This window comes from Megascapheus bottae, chromosome 20, assembly GCF_031878675.1.
Source record: "Megascapheus bottae isolate mThoBot1 chromosome 20, mThoBot2.hap1, whole genome shotgun sequence".
Classification (NCBI taxonomy): Eukaryota; Metazoa; Chordata; class Mammalia; order Rodentia; family Geomyidae; genus Megascapheus; species Megascapheus bottae.
Genome location: NC_143528.1, coordinates 37,945,288 through 37,961,769, shown reverse-complemented (window position 1 = coordinate 37,961,769; position 16,482 = coordinate 37,945,288). Strand labels below are relative to the sequence as shown.

The 16,482-nt window shown below is 42.2% G+C and overlaps 1 protein-coding gene across 2 annotated transcripts in view; it reads right to left on the bottom strand.

Annotated features, from left to right (window-relative positions):
• The window catches only part of Ppp2r2a (protein phosphatase 2 regulatory subunit Balpha), a 53,259-nt gene extending 37,001 nt beyond the window's left edge, over positions 1-16,258 (bottom strand). Inside the window, exons 1-2 of one of the 2 annotated variants that reach the window (XM_090353623.1) lie at positions 16,004-16,258; positions 14,116-14,190 (exon numbers count right to left, since the gene is read on the bottom strand). In XM_090353623.1, the coding sequence (XP_090209749.1) occupies positions 14,116-14,190; positions 16,004-16,010 (82 nt within the window). In that variant the 5' untranslated portion in view covers positions 16,011-16,258. Of the gene's footprint in view, positions 1-14,115; positions 14,191-16,003 lie in introns of those variants that run through there. The other variant, XM_090353624.1, reaches the window with a different exon arrangement.
• Between the last annotated feature and the right edge of the window lie 224 nt (positions 16,259-16,482).

The window sequence follows — 16,482 nt, the reverse complement described above, 5'->3', positions numbered from 1 at the left end:
GAAGTGGCTCTGTGGCTCAAAGTGGTAGAGTGAAAATCTTGAGCAAAAGAGCTCAGGAACAGTGCCCAGGACCCGAGTTCAAGCCTGATGCCCTCCCTCGCCCCCAATCCGCTACACACACACACACACACACACACACACACACATATGCACGCGCGCGCACACCCAGTTCACCAGCCTGGCAAGTAAAAAACCCCTAAATTCAAACCCAAGTATTGTCTTCCCCCAAAGAGAGTTAGGCACCAAACGTTTTCTCAATATTGTTTATACTTTCAGTTCTTAAAAATGATCTTGGGCTAGAATTAATAGCAGGACAACACTATGAGGCTTGTGTAAGGCCTTAGGTTTAACCCTCACTCTATACACACATACACCCCCCCCCCTCCAGTTCTTACTTTTGTGGGACTGCTGTGCTTGTCTGGGTGGTACTGGAGGGACTGGAACTCAGCATCCTCTATTTTTAAGTGCTAACTCTTAAGTCCCACATCTAATCCAGATCTTACATTCTTTAAATCTTGTGTTTTAGCTCATTCCTAGAAAGCTGTTGCTCAGCAAACATTTTACTAGGCATCTAATATGTACTAGACACTATGTCTGGGTGCTATGAAACAAATGTAGGGCTACACTGTATGACAAACAAATATTCTATGTAAAATGCATGGTGCACTTTTAAAATAGAAAAGTAACACAATGGGATAAACTACTTAAGTCACATGGCCATAGGGGGAGGGGCTATTTAGGAAAAAAAAATCAAAGTGAAGGGTGGAGTTAAACATGAGCCAGGAAAGGATATTCAAGTATTAAAGCACTTTGAAAGCCTGAGGCAAACCTGATAAAATCTAAAGTCATGGTAGTAGACTGTAGCACTTGGCCTAGGCCAAACTATATGTGGAAAAGGAACTGCAGGCTTGTTCGAAGCCCTCTGATGTGAGTCTCACCACTCTGATGTGAATTTCAGCTAGACATGCAAGTAAATGTCATTCAGGAAGCTAGGTAGATTTGGCAAAACTAAGGGAAAGAAGACAACCAGGACAGGAAGCATTCTGAGAAGGCATTTAAAGGTGACTGATTTTCTAATGGGTGTAGGAAAGAAAACGAGAGGTCAGGGCTAAGTATTAGCCTGAAGTATTACCTAACACTTTTGGCAAGATGAGAGTATAAAATAGGAAGATGTATTTCTGGAAGCCCAGCAGAAACAGCATTTCAAAAGGAGGCAGTAATAAACTGAATCTAAAATGACTCAGAGAGAAAGCCAAGAAGGCCTAAAAATGAAACATGGTTTTGTTGACATGGAGTTACTAGTTATTTCTAGGTGACTCCTGTGGATTAGTGTCTTCAAAACAAAAACTTGTTTCCTGTGGCTTTCAGAGAAAGCTCTGGAGTTACCATCACTGCTGGTAGACAAGTGACACGCCCTTAATAACTGCTGTGGGGTCCCTCCTCTTTTGAAATGTCTTAGGCTATTTGGAAAGTAGGTTTGAAGTTGACTCACCACGCTTCTTCACTGCTGACTGCTTAGCTGGGTATTCTGAGAGTGTGTATGTGTGCACTTATGGGTATGTATACTCTGGTCTTGGGGCTTGAACTCAGAACCTGGTGTTGTACCACCTAAACCACAGCTCCACTTCCAGTTTTTCTATGGTGCTTAATTCTGCCTAGGCTGGTTTCAACCACAGTTCTCAGATCTCAGCCTCCTGAGTAATCAGGATTACAGGCGTGAGATACTACTGCCTACCTCTGGGATTCTTTTGGGGGAAGAAGGAGAATGGGGTAGTAGTATTGGGGGCTGAATTCAGGGCTTTGCACTTACCCATCACCACTCATCCAACCAAGAACTATTTCTGAAGCCCTAGTATCATGCCTGCCTCCAAAAAGTCAATAGTCAAGAACCACACATTCCACTTAAATTCTTCTGCTTAGTGAAGCACCCAAAGGTAGTGGCTTACAACCAGCATTTATTATCTCAGTTTCTTGTGGTTAGGAATCTGGGTGATATCTATGAGGTCTCCAGCTCAGGGCCTCTCTCTCAGACGGCTATAAGCAATGTGTTATCATCTAAGGCTGCTGACATGGCAAAGCCTGATTAGAAGAGGACCCATTTCTAAACTTAAGCACATGGCTTGTTGACTGATGTCAGGTCTTTAATGGCTGTGAGCCAGAGACAACACTTCTTTGCCACATATATTCCACAAGAAAGTTCATAACAAAGGTAGGTCAAGTGAAAGAAGGCAGCCCAACACAAAAGAAGGTATAAGCCTGGGTAAACTCATCTCCTAAATGACATGCCAACACTTTTGTCACTATTAAAACAAGTCACCTGATCCAGCCACACTCAAAAAAAGAATACTACTACTACAAGGACCTGAACACCTTAGGCTAATCTTTGGGGTGCCTTGTCAATACTTCCTTGGGCAGCTATCAAATGCAATAAATAGAGGCCATTAAGTAGTGCAACAGACCAAAGGCAATGACTTTATAACACTTCAAGACTCTCTTCAAACTGTCTCTTTCTTTCTCTTGAAAGCATAAGCACCCCTCTCTGCTCATCAGGTAAAGGAGTGTTGTGCCCATGTGGGGATATCTGCAGTAATGGGCGTAGAACTCAGAACTCCATGCATGACCAGAAAGCTATATCCCCAAGATCTCAATTAGTTCAGTTTTTTTTTTTTTTTTTGCCAGTCCTGGGGGCTTGAGCTCAGGGCCTGAGCACTGTCCTTGGACTTTCTCAAGGCTAGAACTCTACCACTTGAGCCTCAGCACCACTTCCGGCTTTTTTGTATGTATGTGGTACCAAAGAATCGAACCCGGGTCTTCGTGCATGCTAGGCAAGCACTTTAACTACTAGGCCAAACCCCCGGCCTCAATTAGTTCAGTTTTAAACCCTTACATCAAAATATAAAATATCTGCTGAAGGGCACCAGTGTTTCACATTTGTAATCTTAGCTGCTCTAAAGACTGAGATCAGAAGATTCTGGTTAGAAGCCAGATGGAACAGGAAAGTTCTAAAGATTCTTGGCTCCAACTTGCTAACAAAAAGGCCAGAAATGGGTAAATCATGTAAATGATAGGATGAAGATGCTAAAGGACAACACCTAGGCCCTGAGCTCAAATCCCTGTACCAACACACACACCACATTCAAATACACTACAATTCTAACTCTGCCCACTCCACACAGGTTCCTTTTCTATTCCACCCAGGAAAGTTTCTCAACCATATAAATGAACATTAGGGCAGTCAGTAATGTCACGCCTCAACATTTTTCATTTGTACTGTTTCCTGCCAACTCTTTTCAGCTCAGATATGGCTCGCCTCCAGTGTTTCCAAGGATACTGAACTCCCTCCATTATGTGTGTTGGTCATTTCAGAGGGTGTATGAGGCTTGTTTTAACACATGAGCTTGGTTCACCATCCTCCAGAGAAGTTAACAATAGCTATTTGTTCAGTTGCAAGCACTTGCTATGGAACCTGAGTTTAATACTCAGCACCAAAAAAGTTTAAATGATCAATTTTTTATTTTTATAATAAAATACATTAAATAGTAAGAGTTAAAGTATTGTACTTATAAAACTGATTCTACTGCTGGGGGAAAAGAATGCTATTGTGCCAAGTGAAAAAGTGGGAGCAGGCAATTCTTTTACTATCAATTACTGTGAAAGATAAAGAATAGTTTCTGTTGACAGAAACTATTGCCTGTAACAGCCTGTTTCTCTTCAAGTAGGATCTTTCCTTTCTATTATCAATCCAAGTATTAAGGATTACAGATGCCTTTTATATCATCTTAGAAATTCACCCATTGACTCTTTCTTACCCTTGCAGTAAGCTGGAAACAAAACACACAAGGTAACACCACAAGGCTCTATTTCTCCTTTTATGCAGACACAACAAACAATGAACCTACTACAAGGGCAGGTTTTCAAGTTGTGCCTAATCTTGAGAAGTGTTTTGAAATGTCTTCACCAACCCCTATCAACTATTCTAGTTTCTCTATGTTTTGCTTTTGGGGATTGAGCCCCTGGCCTCATACATGCCAGGAAATCAATTCCTCTACCACTAAAAGGTCATATTCCCAGCCCCAATGTTTCTTAATACAGGTAAAAGAGAAGATCCCTTCTGTATGAAGTATAAAATACATAGCGGATTCAAAATTTAACATATTCCTGTCAATTTTTTTTGACCCGTGAGACAGCAATTGTTAAGAGATGAACTAAGATATACCTTGAAGAAATTTAATCTGCTGGTACTACATAAGAAATTGTAATAATGTGGAATACTTGTGGTTCACATCTGTAACCCTACCTACTCAGGAGGCTGAGCTCTGAGGACGGAGATGCTGGGCAGACAGTCTATGAGACTCCTACTTATGTTTTAAAGTCAGAAGCAGAGCTGTGGCTCAAGTGAAAAAACTAAGGGATAGATAGAGCCTAAGCCCTAAATTCAAATCTCAGTATGAGAGGTAATAGAGGGGAGATGATAAGAGTAGTGCTAACACAGAGACTCAAGCCTGTAATCCCAGCTACTGAGGAGGCTGAGGTCTGAGGAGGACAGTTCAAAGCCAGTCCAGGCAGGAAAAGTCCATGGGACTATTAGCTCTAATTAAATACCAAACCCAAAGTGGAACACTAGCCTTGAGCAAAAAACTCAGGGACAGGGACAGAACCCAGGCCAGCACACACACACAGATGTAGTGACAGAATTCTCATTAAAGAATAAACTGGCCAGGTGCCAATGGCTCATATAAATAACCCTAGGCAGGAGGCTGGTGTCTGAAGATCACTGTTCAAAAGCCAGTCAGGGCAGAAACTTAATCTGCAATTGGGAGTGGGGGTGTGGCAAAAGGAAGTGGAGGTGTGGCTCAAATGTTACTGTTCCCAGTTGTGAGCAAAAAGTGAAACAAAAGCACCAGGCAAGCCCTGAGTTCACTCATGAACACTGTTAATATTCTAAAAATTATCATAGCCCTAAAAAACACTGGTTCTTTCAATTTCAAAGTCCAATAGAAGGATATAAGTGACATACAAAAAGACCAAATGGCATGTGAAAACAGAGCTTTTGGAACAAACACATGGGTGATCAACTGCAAGAACTGATATAAGAAAGTATTCAGATTTCTTAGGAGAAAACCCAAGCAAATAACTGAACACTCGGAGGAAATCTAACTGGCCAAAGATTCCACATAAGCCAGTGTAAAAATCCAGATGAAATTATAACCAACTACTGGGAACAACAATTAAAATTATATTAACATTCAAAAATGTATTTATTAAAATATATACATATGGCTAAACCTTGATGAAAAATTGGTAGTTTCTTTTTAAAAATCCTGTGTAAGGACAAATTTTGTTTTGTTTTAAAGAAAAACAGTTACAAAAATACTAAGCAATAGTTGATTATGTTTCAGGTGGGAAATTCAGTAGCTATTCAAAAATGTAATTATGTTGCACTTCAGAATGTACCAAAACTGCAGTGACTCCCACCTTCCCCCTTTATTAGTTAGAAGTTGAGAAAAAAATGGCTATGCCAATTTTAAGCCTTTCAGCAAAAAAACCAAAAGATCATTCTTCAACTTGAGCTCAAAACAACACACAATGTCAAGGTCACCAACTTAATTTTAACAGGGAATAAACCTAAAACCAGCGCTATTCTAAGTTCTGAGCGAGTTGAAGAGTATCTGTGACATGTATATATGTGTTACCTTGATGCTCTTTATCTGAGAAGACAGGTAGAAGTGCTAAGTTCTTAAGGTATTCAAATGTTACTTGCATTAATCTCTGTGAAGAAGAAGAGGTTATAGTAAAAAAACAAAAACAAAAACAGATCCCTTAAAATGGTAAAGGCATCCTCCCTATAGAGATCTCTAGATTGCAGAACTCCAGACAGATCTAATTTGGTTACCAAAATTACAAACTGCTTTTACAGGACAGTTTTATAGACCTCCATGACAGTACACTATTCTGACCAGTCTTATCATGGCTCATGAAGAGTCTACTTTAACATATCACTAGCACAAGCAATCTATTAAGTTTATACAGGCAAATGTTATCAGTGGCATGGTACTCTCAAGCTTTTCATATCTGAGACCAGTGAGACATGTAATACTCTTTTTGTCAGAAAAATATTATCAAGAAAAGGCTCAAGGACAGTGTTCAGGCCCTGAGTTCAAGCCTACGGGCTGGCACACTAACAAACAAATGGAAAAAAACAAAACAAAAAAACCAGAAAAGAAAAGAAAAAAGAAAATCCAGCCTCTCAGGTAGGGAAGGAAGGCTTTGTTGTTGTTGTTTGGCCAGTCCTGGGGCTTGAACTCAGGGCCTGGGCACTGTCCCTGATCCTCTTTTCCTCAAGGCTACCACTTTACCACTTGAGCCACAGCTTCATGTACTCCAACACTAAGTCACATTCCCAGTCCAGGAGGGGATTTTAATTTTAACAGGCTTGTGAGGTAGTTAGGATATCTCCTGATACTATACCTAAATTTAACAAATGATCATTTCTGAAAGGCTTTGTGCAATCAAAAGCCCATCACCGGTGCACAGCAGTAAATCCAATGCTAGAGTGTGTACTTGTTACACTGCAGGACTTTAGAGCATCAAACACTCGTCACTTGACTGATGCATTCAACTTACCCAGATTTCCCAAGAACTGACACATTTCCTTACATAGTACAAAAATTACAGCACTTAGTATTACTACTAATTTCACCTGATAAGTTTCCACTGAGAAGGTATCAAGCTTACAATAACAAATATATGTATTTTCCAGAACCTTAACTTTTGCTTTTGAGAGTTCTAGTTTTATCAAGAACCAAAAAATAGTGCCCAGTTAGGCAGAATTATTGTTTGTTTGGAAAAGTGAACACCACATATCCAAGTCTGAGTTTCAGTTTCTAAGACAGAACCAAAAACTAAAAATCATGAAAAAGCAGTCAGAAGAAACAGGAAGAGCAGCATCAACCCTCTTCCTCCAGACAGCTACCATACCTTGTTCCACAGAACTTATATATGCTTTCCATTCTGTCTTGCACAATGTTCAACACACTCTCAGTGTAACTGAACTACATTAGTAACAAGAATTACCAATTATTAATAAATTCAACGGTAATCATCAACCTTCCTTCCTGAATCACTCAGAACACACATGGTAATGAGGGACATGGCCAACATTGGCTGTTCAGTGCCACTGTCTGGATTCACTGGGATGGCTGCAGGTGTACCCACCTGGCCTGTTTGCCACTGTGGCAAATGCCAGCATGGTGAAAAGGCAAATACTGTTACCAAGAAAAAAAAAAAAAATATTTTGTGGGTCATGGACCTGAGCTCTTCAGCTCAAGGTTACCACCCTATCCCTGAGCCAAACTCCATTTCCCATTTTCTAAAGGTTTACTGGAGATATGAGTTTCATTCAGGTTCTTATGTGCCCAGGCTGGCTTTGAACCTTGATCCTAAGATCTCAGCTTCCTGAGTAGCTAGGATTACAGGCATGAGCCACCTCGCCTAGCAAGAAAACAGTTTTGACTTCATAGACCTTTTTCAGTGGGTTGCTGGACCACACACAGTTAACTCACTGGACTTAACAACCTTTTTGAACAGATGTCAGTCCTTATTTTAGTCAAATTATTTCATACTCCAGAGTACTCACATGTATTTAAGTGTTTTATTCTACTTCCTTAAATAAAATGTGAACAAATGAACCGCTCACCAGAACTTCAATGCAAAGAATCACCAGGAAAAAAAAAATGATTAGTTTCACTTTAATATGCTTGTTTTTCTTTCTTTCTTTCTTTCTTTTTTTTTTTTTGCCAGTCCTGGGCTTGAGCTCAGGGCCTGAGCACTGTCCTTGGATCTTCTCAAGGCTAGAGCTCTACCACTTGAGCCTCAGCCCCACTTCCGGCTTTTTTTCTATGTATGTGGTACAGAGGAATCGAACCCGGGTCTTCATGCATGCTAGGCAAGCACTTTAACCACTAGGCCAAACTCCCGGCCCCTAATATGCTTGTTTTTCTATTTTGGTTAATTTAAACATTTTAAGCAATTGGTATTTGTATTATTAAATCAAAACAACATTTTTTTTAAAGGGGGAAGGTAATGAAATATAAAACCAAGGAAACCACTGGCCAAATTTATTGAGCTACATTTTCAAAAATGCATAAAGTAGGCAACAACACAAAAGGCAATTATTAGCTTCAGGAAAACCGAAACAAGCCAGATGATAGAGCACTGTTGGCTCAGCAATAAACACCTATGTGGTCACAGTAAGGTAAGCACTGATTTCAATCCTAACTATAGCATGTGATGCAACACCAGGGCACAGAGAAGAGGAAATAAAGTGATGGTGTGGACAGGTTAAGTCTTTTATCTACTAGAGAAGGAAGTTAATAGGAAATGTCTAAAATTGACAGGACAGAAAAGTAATATTATTTTACTCCTCCAAAGTAGTATTGAGCACCATGGAATATAGATAACTACAGACAAGGGAAAAGAGATATGGAATTGCCTTTTTTTTTAGGGGGGGGCAGGCAGTTCTGGGGCTTGAACAAAGCCTGTGCACTGTCCTGTGGCTTTCTCAAGGCTACCACTCTACCACTTGAGACCCAGCACCATTTCTGGCTTTTTCTGTGTATATGGTACTGAGGAATGAAACCCAGGGTATCGCGCACTCTATCATTAGACCATGCTCCCAGCCCAAAATTACCTTTTTTTATTCTAAACTCTTTAGTAATTACAATCAAACACACACACACACACACACACACACACACCCTTTTCACTGAGAAGTGAATAAGAAAAAAAAAGATAGCTAGAGGTGTGCGCTCAAGCAGATCACCTGAGTTCAAACCCCAAGAGAAAAGCAATGTCAAAGTTTCCTCATAAGTCTGCTTTAAAAGTATTTTAAAAAATGTCCAGGTGAGCTGACTCATGTCTACAATTCTAGCCAATCAGATTGAGTCCTCAGATCTGAGGACTATGGTCAGAAGCCAGCCCAAGTAGGAAAGTCTGAGACTTTCACCATCAACCCAAAAGCTCTAAGTGGAGCTGTGACCCTGAGTTCAAGCTCCAGGACTGCCCCCCCCCCCCAAATTCAAGTGAATCAGTCATTATAAACATAACAACCACTTCGCAAAGGCAAGAAGAAGATTACACACTAAAGTGCTCTTGTACCTCTAACACTCTCATAGCCCTTCCTAGTTCCTAATTCTCCACTTGCCCAAGATTGCATAGTAGGTCAAGGTCAAACTGCAGTTTAACGTCCAATCAGAACTCCTAGCATCTCATGACAAAAAGTTACCAACAGAAGAAAAATTAAAGATACAAATGAGCTAGCAGACTGTTATTGCTATCATGAAGATCATAAAAAGTTCATGATATGAAAATACCAAATGAGGGCTGGGCACGGTGGCTCTCTCCTGTCATCCTAGCTACTCAGGAGGCTGGGATCTGAGGATTGAGGTTCAAAGCTAGCCTGGCACAAAGTCCTTGAGACTCTTATCTCCAATTTACCAACAGAAAACTAGATGTGGCATTGTGGCTCAAGGGATAAGGCAATAACCTTGAACTGAAGAGCTTAGGGACAGTGCCCAGGCCCAGAGTTCAAGCCCATAACAACCACCACCACGACCACGACCACCACCACCACCACCACCACCACCACAATACCAAACGACCGAGAACTTAACAAACTATACAAGGTGTAGACTTGTAGAAGACACCTTACACATCATGTATCCCAAGATGGACTGTAAGTATTTTTAAAACATGTGGTTAAGCCAGGCCCTGGTGGCTCACAGCTGTAATCCTAGCTACTCAGGAGGCTGAGATCCGAGGATTGCAGTTGAAAGCCAGCAGGAAGTCTGTGAGACTCTTATTTCCAACTAACCACCAGGAAACCAGAACTGGCACTGTGGCTGAAAGTAGTGGAGTTTTAGCCTGAGCTGAAGAATTCAGGGACAGCCCAGCACACAGTTCAAGCCTCACAACTACCACGACCACCATGACCACGAAACCCTATATAGTTGAGCGTACCGACGGGGTAAGGAAAGAAAGGAGAGAATGCAAAAGTGACACTGACCAAAATAAACTGTATTCAGAACTTGACTTCTGAAATAGAAACCTCTTGATACAACTACTTAGTAAAAGTAAGTATTTTAGGGCTGGGAGTTTGGCCTAGTGGTAAGAGTGCTTGACTAGCATGCACAAAGATCAGGGTTCGATTCCTTGGTACCACATACACAGAAAAAGCTGGAAGTGGTATATGTGGCTCAAGTGGTAGAATTCTAGCCTTGAGAAAGTCCAAGGATAATGTTCAGGCCTTGAGCTCAAGCCCCGGGACTGGCAAATTAAATAAATAAAATAATAAGTATTTTAAAACATCCACCCCTATCTTGTAAAATGATAAGTCTCTCTTAATTTCTGCAGCATACATAATAAAAAAAATTCTGAACTGAGTACCTAAATACAATAAAGATTTACTTTAAAATTAAGACCTCTATCGATTCTAGCATCTTAAAGAACTTAGAAGCAGTTAATAATGAACTATTTCTTCCTTTTTATAATGCTGGTCATGGGGCTTGAACACTGGGCCTGGGCGCTGTTGAGCTGATCTTCAGCTCAAGGCCACAGCGCTATCCCTGGAGCCACAGGGATACTTACGTGTTTTCTGGTACTTAATTGGAGATAGGATTCTCAAGGACTTTAGTGTTGGAGCTGGCTTTGAACCACGATCCTCAGATCTCAGCCTCCTGAGTAGCTAGGATTACAGGAATGAACCACTGTGCCTGGCTTGGACTATTTCTTTCTAAGGTATCTTTGGGAATTAATTAAGCTTAAGAGCATGAGAAACAACAGCAATCACTCAATCCAATCCTATCAGTTTATGTCTAAGCATGCAGGAAACTAGAAGCAATGCACACTAAGTCTTAGTGTATTACAATTATAAAGGCTATCAAATAAGACCATGATTGCCGGCACATCCCGCCCCCCCCCCCCCCCCCGCCCTGACCAAGTCCTGGGGCTTGAACTCGTGGTCAGAGCATGATCCTTGGGCTTTCTCAAGTTAAAACTCTACCACTTGAGCCACAGCACCACTTATGGCTTTTTCTATGTAAGTGGTTCCAAGGAACTGAACTTGGGTCTTTGTGCATAGTAGGCAAGCACTCTAGGTCAAACTCCTGGTCTCAATACACTTTATCATCCCACTTTTCATCCTTTCCAAATCTAGCAACAGTGACAATCCTTTGACAAATATCCAGTACCTACTATGTGCCAGGTATTATTGTAGACACCCAGTTTATACCAGCTATTCTGCAAGGAACATGGAGCTAAATACAGTACTAGGCTTACGGTATAACAGGAGAGGTTTGGAACACTGATTACAGTATATAGCAAAAAGTGCAACAAAGAAAAATGTGAGGTTTGATAAAATAAGTGTAGAACATCAGACATATCAAAGCGGGAACAGCAAAAACAAAGGAAGCTCCAGAGAGTATACACAGATAGGACTAGTTTGAAGAACATCCATTTAGATGGATCATCAGCCATAGTAACAAACTTAACATAAAGAGGAACCATAGTAAAGAATTTGGCCTATTCTAGGCCAAATTAATCAAATTTAGTTTCTGATCTAGTCAATACAGTGATCCACTGAAGAGTTCTAAGAAAAATGACAAAACCAGAATTAGGGTTTAGGAAGTTATTGCAATCCAGACAAGTGACAATATGAAACTGAACCAATATAAAAGCAAATATAGAAGATTAAAGCATTACAAAAGGGAATTGATGTGTCCTGGTAGCTGACTGAATGCAGGAAAGCCGATATTCAGCCATTCTTAGGAAGTAAATTAGGGTGTATCACTAAAAGAAAATAAGAATATAAGCTAAAGATGAAGCTTGATGTCACAGGGGAAATGTACTAACAGTTTTATTCTGCTTTAGAAAGGCAAGTTTCCCTTAGTAAAATAAACAAACAATGGTATACAAACTCTAGCTTATACAAAAAATACCCAAGCTGCCAGAAACTAGCTTCTTAGGAAACAGATTTGAGGATGGAAGTTTGAAGCTGGCTTCAAACTGAGCAGGACAATCCGTGAGACTCAGCTCCATCCAATTAACCAGCAAAAAAAAGAGAAGACAACTCAACTGGTTATAGCCTAGCTAATCTTGAGCAAAAAAGCTCAGTCAGGGGCAGTGCCTGGGCCCTGAGTTCAAGTCCCAGCATGGGCACATATAAACAAATACTCAAATCAATCCAGTTTTAGAAATCAATGTTCTTTACATATAATTGATTTGCAAAAATATAGATAGTAGAACAAGCCATGTTTTTACTACACACACACACCCCAAACCTTGTCATTACAAAAAGCTAGAAATGTCATGTACACTACATTTAACAGTAACAGAAAATAATTGGCCTATCACGAGTATGTGTATCAAATACTATCAACTAATTCAATTACATAAGGTAACTGATGTTCAATTTTGAAATCCCACATACAAAATTGATGTGTTCCTTTGCACTAATCATCATCAAATATCAGCTCGAGTAAAGATACCCCAGTGCTTAGCATTCAGATCTTAGATAAAAGGGAAATATAACTCATCTTGGAAGTATACAGTCCAAATATACAGCGCTTTTATATCTTGGTATTACACAATGTACAACTAAATATCCAGTTTTGAGTACCTACTACTCAACAGGTAATGGAGCAACAAAAATAGTAAAACATGACACTTCCCTTTTTTTTTCCTGATCTCTCATCTGAAAAATGGGTGAGGATCCAATAAAAAAGAAAGGTGAAAGAGGCTTATAAACATGCCAAGTGTGCCATCTGTCTTTCTATGGAATTAACCACACTCAGGGCCTTTTATATTATGAAGAATGATACTGACACAATAAACACAATAATTTGACTGGCTCAACACCAAGCCACCGTCTACCATCATCTGGAAAAGTCCTCTACACAAATTACACTCCATACAGTAGGTGAGAACTATGAGTTTACAATAAGGACAAAGATTCACAAATTTTCAACAGACAAATGTCTGGAGATCATAAGCATACCTTTTAATTTGTGTGGAAAATTAATATGGTAATTCATGACACAGAATACCACTAAAAACATCTTTAATATTTTGGGATAAAATAACATAACTACCTTCTTGGAACTAATGCATGCCTCTTACTAATGAAGACCATCTCAACAAATGTAAAATCTTGAAGCTTCAAAACTTTAGATAAACTTCTGAAAGAAACTAGCAGGACTACTTAAGTAGCTCATAATCAAGTAATTTCTAATTGCACAAAAAAACTAAGATCCTCAGAAGAAAGGTATCTTTTTTTCTCAATTACCTACACAACATAAGATCCTGCAAGAAAATTAAACAAATTTGAGTCATTAATTCTTCAGAACACGCCAATCAATCTCACATACCCATAGTAAACATGCTCAAAAGAATTTAAAAATCTTCTCATAAAAATAAAAAATGTTAGCAGCTGGTCACCAGTGGCTCAGACCTGTAATCCTAGCTACTCAAGAGGCTGAGATCTAAGGCTCAAAGTTGGAAGCCAGCCAGAGCAGAAAAGTACACTCGACTTATCTCCAATAAGCTACACAGAAAAAGCAGGAAGTGGCGCTGTAGCTCATGTTGTAAAGTGCAGGCCCAGAGCACAAAAAAGCTCAGCAACAGTGGCCCTGAGTTCAAGACCCAGGATCAACACCAAATTACAAAAAACTGTAACAGTTGTCAAGGAGATTTGTGAGGTAGGTTTTAGTGACATCTATTTCCACTTTATAATGTGAAAACCCATCATTTATTTGTATGTGGAGTTTATATAACAAGGAGAACCTTTGTGCACAAACCTCAGAGCATCCTTATGACATATCATTAATTGCTGCTTTTATTTGAATTTAGGGAGAGAAACAGTAAGATATAAAAATATGAAGAATAAAAGGGATTTATGGTATTTTTCAGAAAGGTGACTTCTAAAACTGTCCCTGCATCTCTTAAGCAACAAACACAAAACATTCTTAAAAGGCTTGTTCAGATTTAAGGAAACCCTCCAGCAATCAAGAATGGTTTGAAGATTTTCTATTTATGTTTTGTCACTATTGAATATTTTCTTACCTTCTGCTACATCATCATCTACTGCTCCTTTCACCTGAGAGAAACACCACTGGATATCATTCCCTCCTCCAGCTCCTGGAAAAAGAAAACACACCAATTACAACCCAGTCCCGTTCATATTTACTCTCCGCTGAGGAGACGGTGTCCACGGGCTGGCAGGATCCTCATCCTGCCTAGTGCTGTCCACCCAGTCAACCACTGACAGCACTGATTGGAAAAAGATTAGTCCCCGGAGAGTTGGTAGTGCTTTAAGAGCAAGAATCCAGGTATGAACTATGCAAAGGCCTCAAGTCTATGATCCTTTTGGTACAAGTATTCCAAACTCTCTCACACTTTCTCTTCCCCTTGAAGATAAAAGCCTTACTCAAGCAAGACACCTCCCCAAAAAAAGTAAATACCAAAGTCAGTTTTCCTTGAAGTGTACCAGAAGCTTCCACAAGAGCTAAATAAAATAAGGTAAAACCACCATGGAACAGAGGAAGAGAAAAGTTAGGGAACATTACTGCAGAGGTGAGGAATAACAGTCCATGTAAACCCAATGGCTAAAGTGTGCATCCAGCAAACACAACACCCACTTCTTAGCACGTATTACCAGCAAATAAATCATTGGCTCCCACCAGAGGAGAAGAAACTGAAATAGATGAACGCTGCTCAAGAGATGGTCAAAGGAAGCCTGTTCCGGTCTCCCTTTGCCTTGTCCCTGGGAGTGCAAGCAATCTGGCACAGAATCTATTTTGCTAATTTGTCATCATTTTGAACAGAATAATTTGAATCTCATTTCCTTATTCATCAAGGTCAAAGAGCAATTTGTTAACAGCAAACTAATTCAGTCCAAAATGTTAACTTTGTGAAAGATTACACTATCTAGCTAAATTTATTGAAAAAGAGGGGAAAAAAAAAAAAACATGGAAAATTGGTTTCATCTTGGAATGCCTATTTCACCTCTGAAGACTGGGAAGGATATGATGGGAAAAGTCCTGGACTTCGGGAGGAAGAAAACAAATCTAAGTCTAGAATAAAATAGTTAAAGGAAGGTATCTCCAACATCAAAATACCCAGATACTCTTCACCCCATATTCCTTCCTAAATTATTTCCAACCTGGTTTTCTCCACAGACATTTTTTTCTCCCTTTGCCAGCTTTTACGAAATCTCTCTCCCTTTGGCTATTTATATCACTCCACAACTATTTTAACCAATTCTATGTACAGAAAGCCTTAGGGGGAAGAGACTATCTGCACAAAAGTGAACATGCAAAATGCAAAGTTTAAATGGAAATCAGGGTTTTTTTGTTGTTTTTTTTTTCCATGCAACTTGCTATTAAAAAAAAAAAAAAGAAAGGAAAAAAGGTCTGTCACTCTCTAGGTCGTGGAGCGCTGAGAACAAAACAAAAAAAATCAATCCATCCATCAGGTTTGCATCCTCCCACCCGTGGGAGCGGGGCGGGGGTTCCACCCCACCCCCACCCCCCGCATTGTATTTTAACTTGTCCAGCGCTCTTCCTTCCCCCTCCAAGCAGAATCCATTTCCACGCACGCACGCACGCACGCTCGGGAGGCCTGGCGGCCCGGGCCCGGGGGGGGGTGGCCGGGGACACCCATCCGCGCGCGCCCCCGCCCCGGCCCGCCCCACCCACGCCCCAGCCCGCGGCCGCCGCGCAGCCCCACCCCCACCCACGCCCGCGCCCGGCTCCCGCCCGCCCCGCAGCCCCCGCCGCCGCGCGCCGCCCGGGCCTCCCCGCCCCCACCCGCCCCGGGCCGCAGCCCCCGCGCCCCGGGGGGCGCCCCGGGCCCCCGCCGAGGGGCGCCGCCGGGCGCGGGGGGGGAGGGGGCGGGCGGAGCGCGGAGCGCGGCGGCGCCCGCCGGCCGGCGAGAACCATTCCCCGCTTACCTGCCATGGTGCGCTGCAAATGGAGACCCCGCCGGGCTCGTCGGGTCCCCGCTTCCTGCGCTCGCCCCCCTCACCTGGGGCTGGGAGGGTAGGGAGGGCGGATGGCGGCGGATGGCACCTGAGGAGGAGGGGGCTGGGCCGAGCAGAGGCGAGGAGAGGCGGGCGGACCGGCCGGCGCGATGGTGGGCTCCACTCCCGGGCGCCCCCGCTCGCGCTCCTTCCTTCCCTCGCGGCGGCGGCGGCGGCGGCGGCGGCGGCGGCTGCTACGACAGCGACGGCGGCGGCAGGGGCAGGCGACTCCACTTTCAAAATGGCGCCGGCTGGCCTGGACAGTGACGTCACCCGCGGGGCGGAGCGCCGGCGGGGCGGGGCGCCGGCGAGGGAGGCGTGGCCGCGCGGGGGTGGGGCTGCTGGCCCCGCCCCCGGCGCCGGGCTCCGACTCCGCCCCTGCCGCTGCGTCCTCCGCGGCTCCCGGGCCT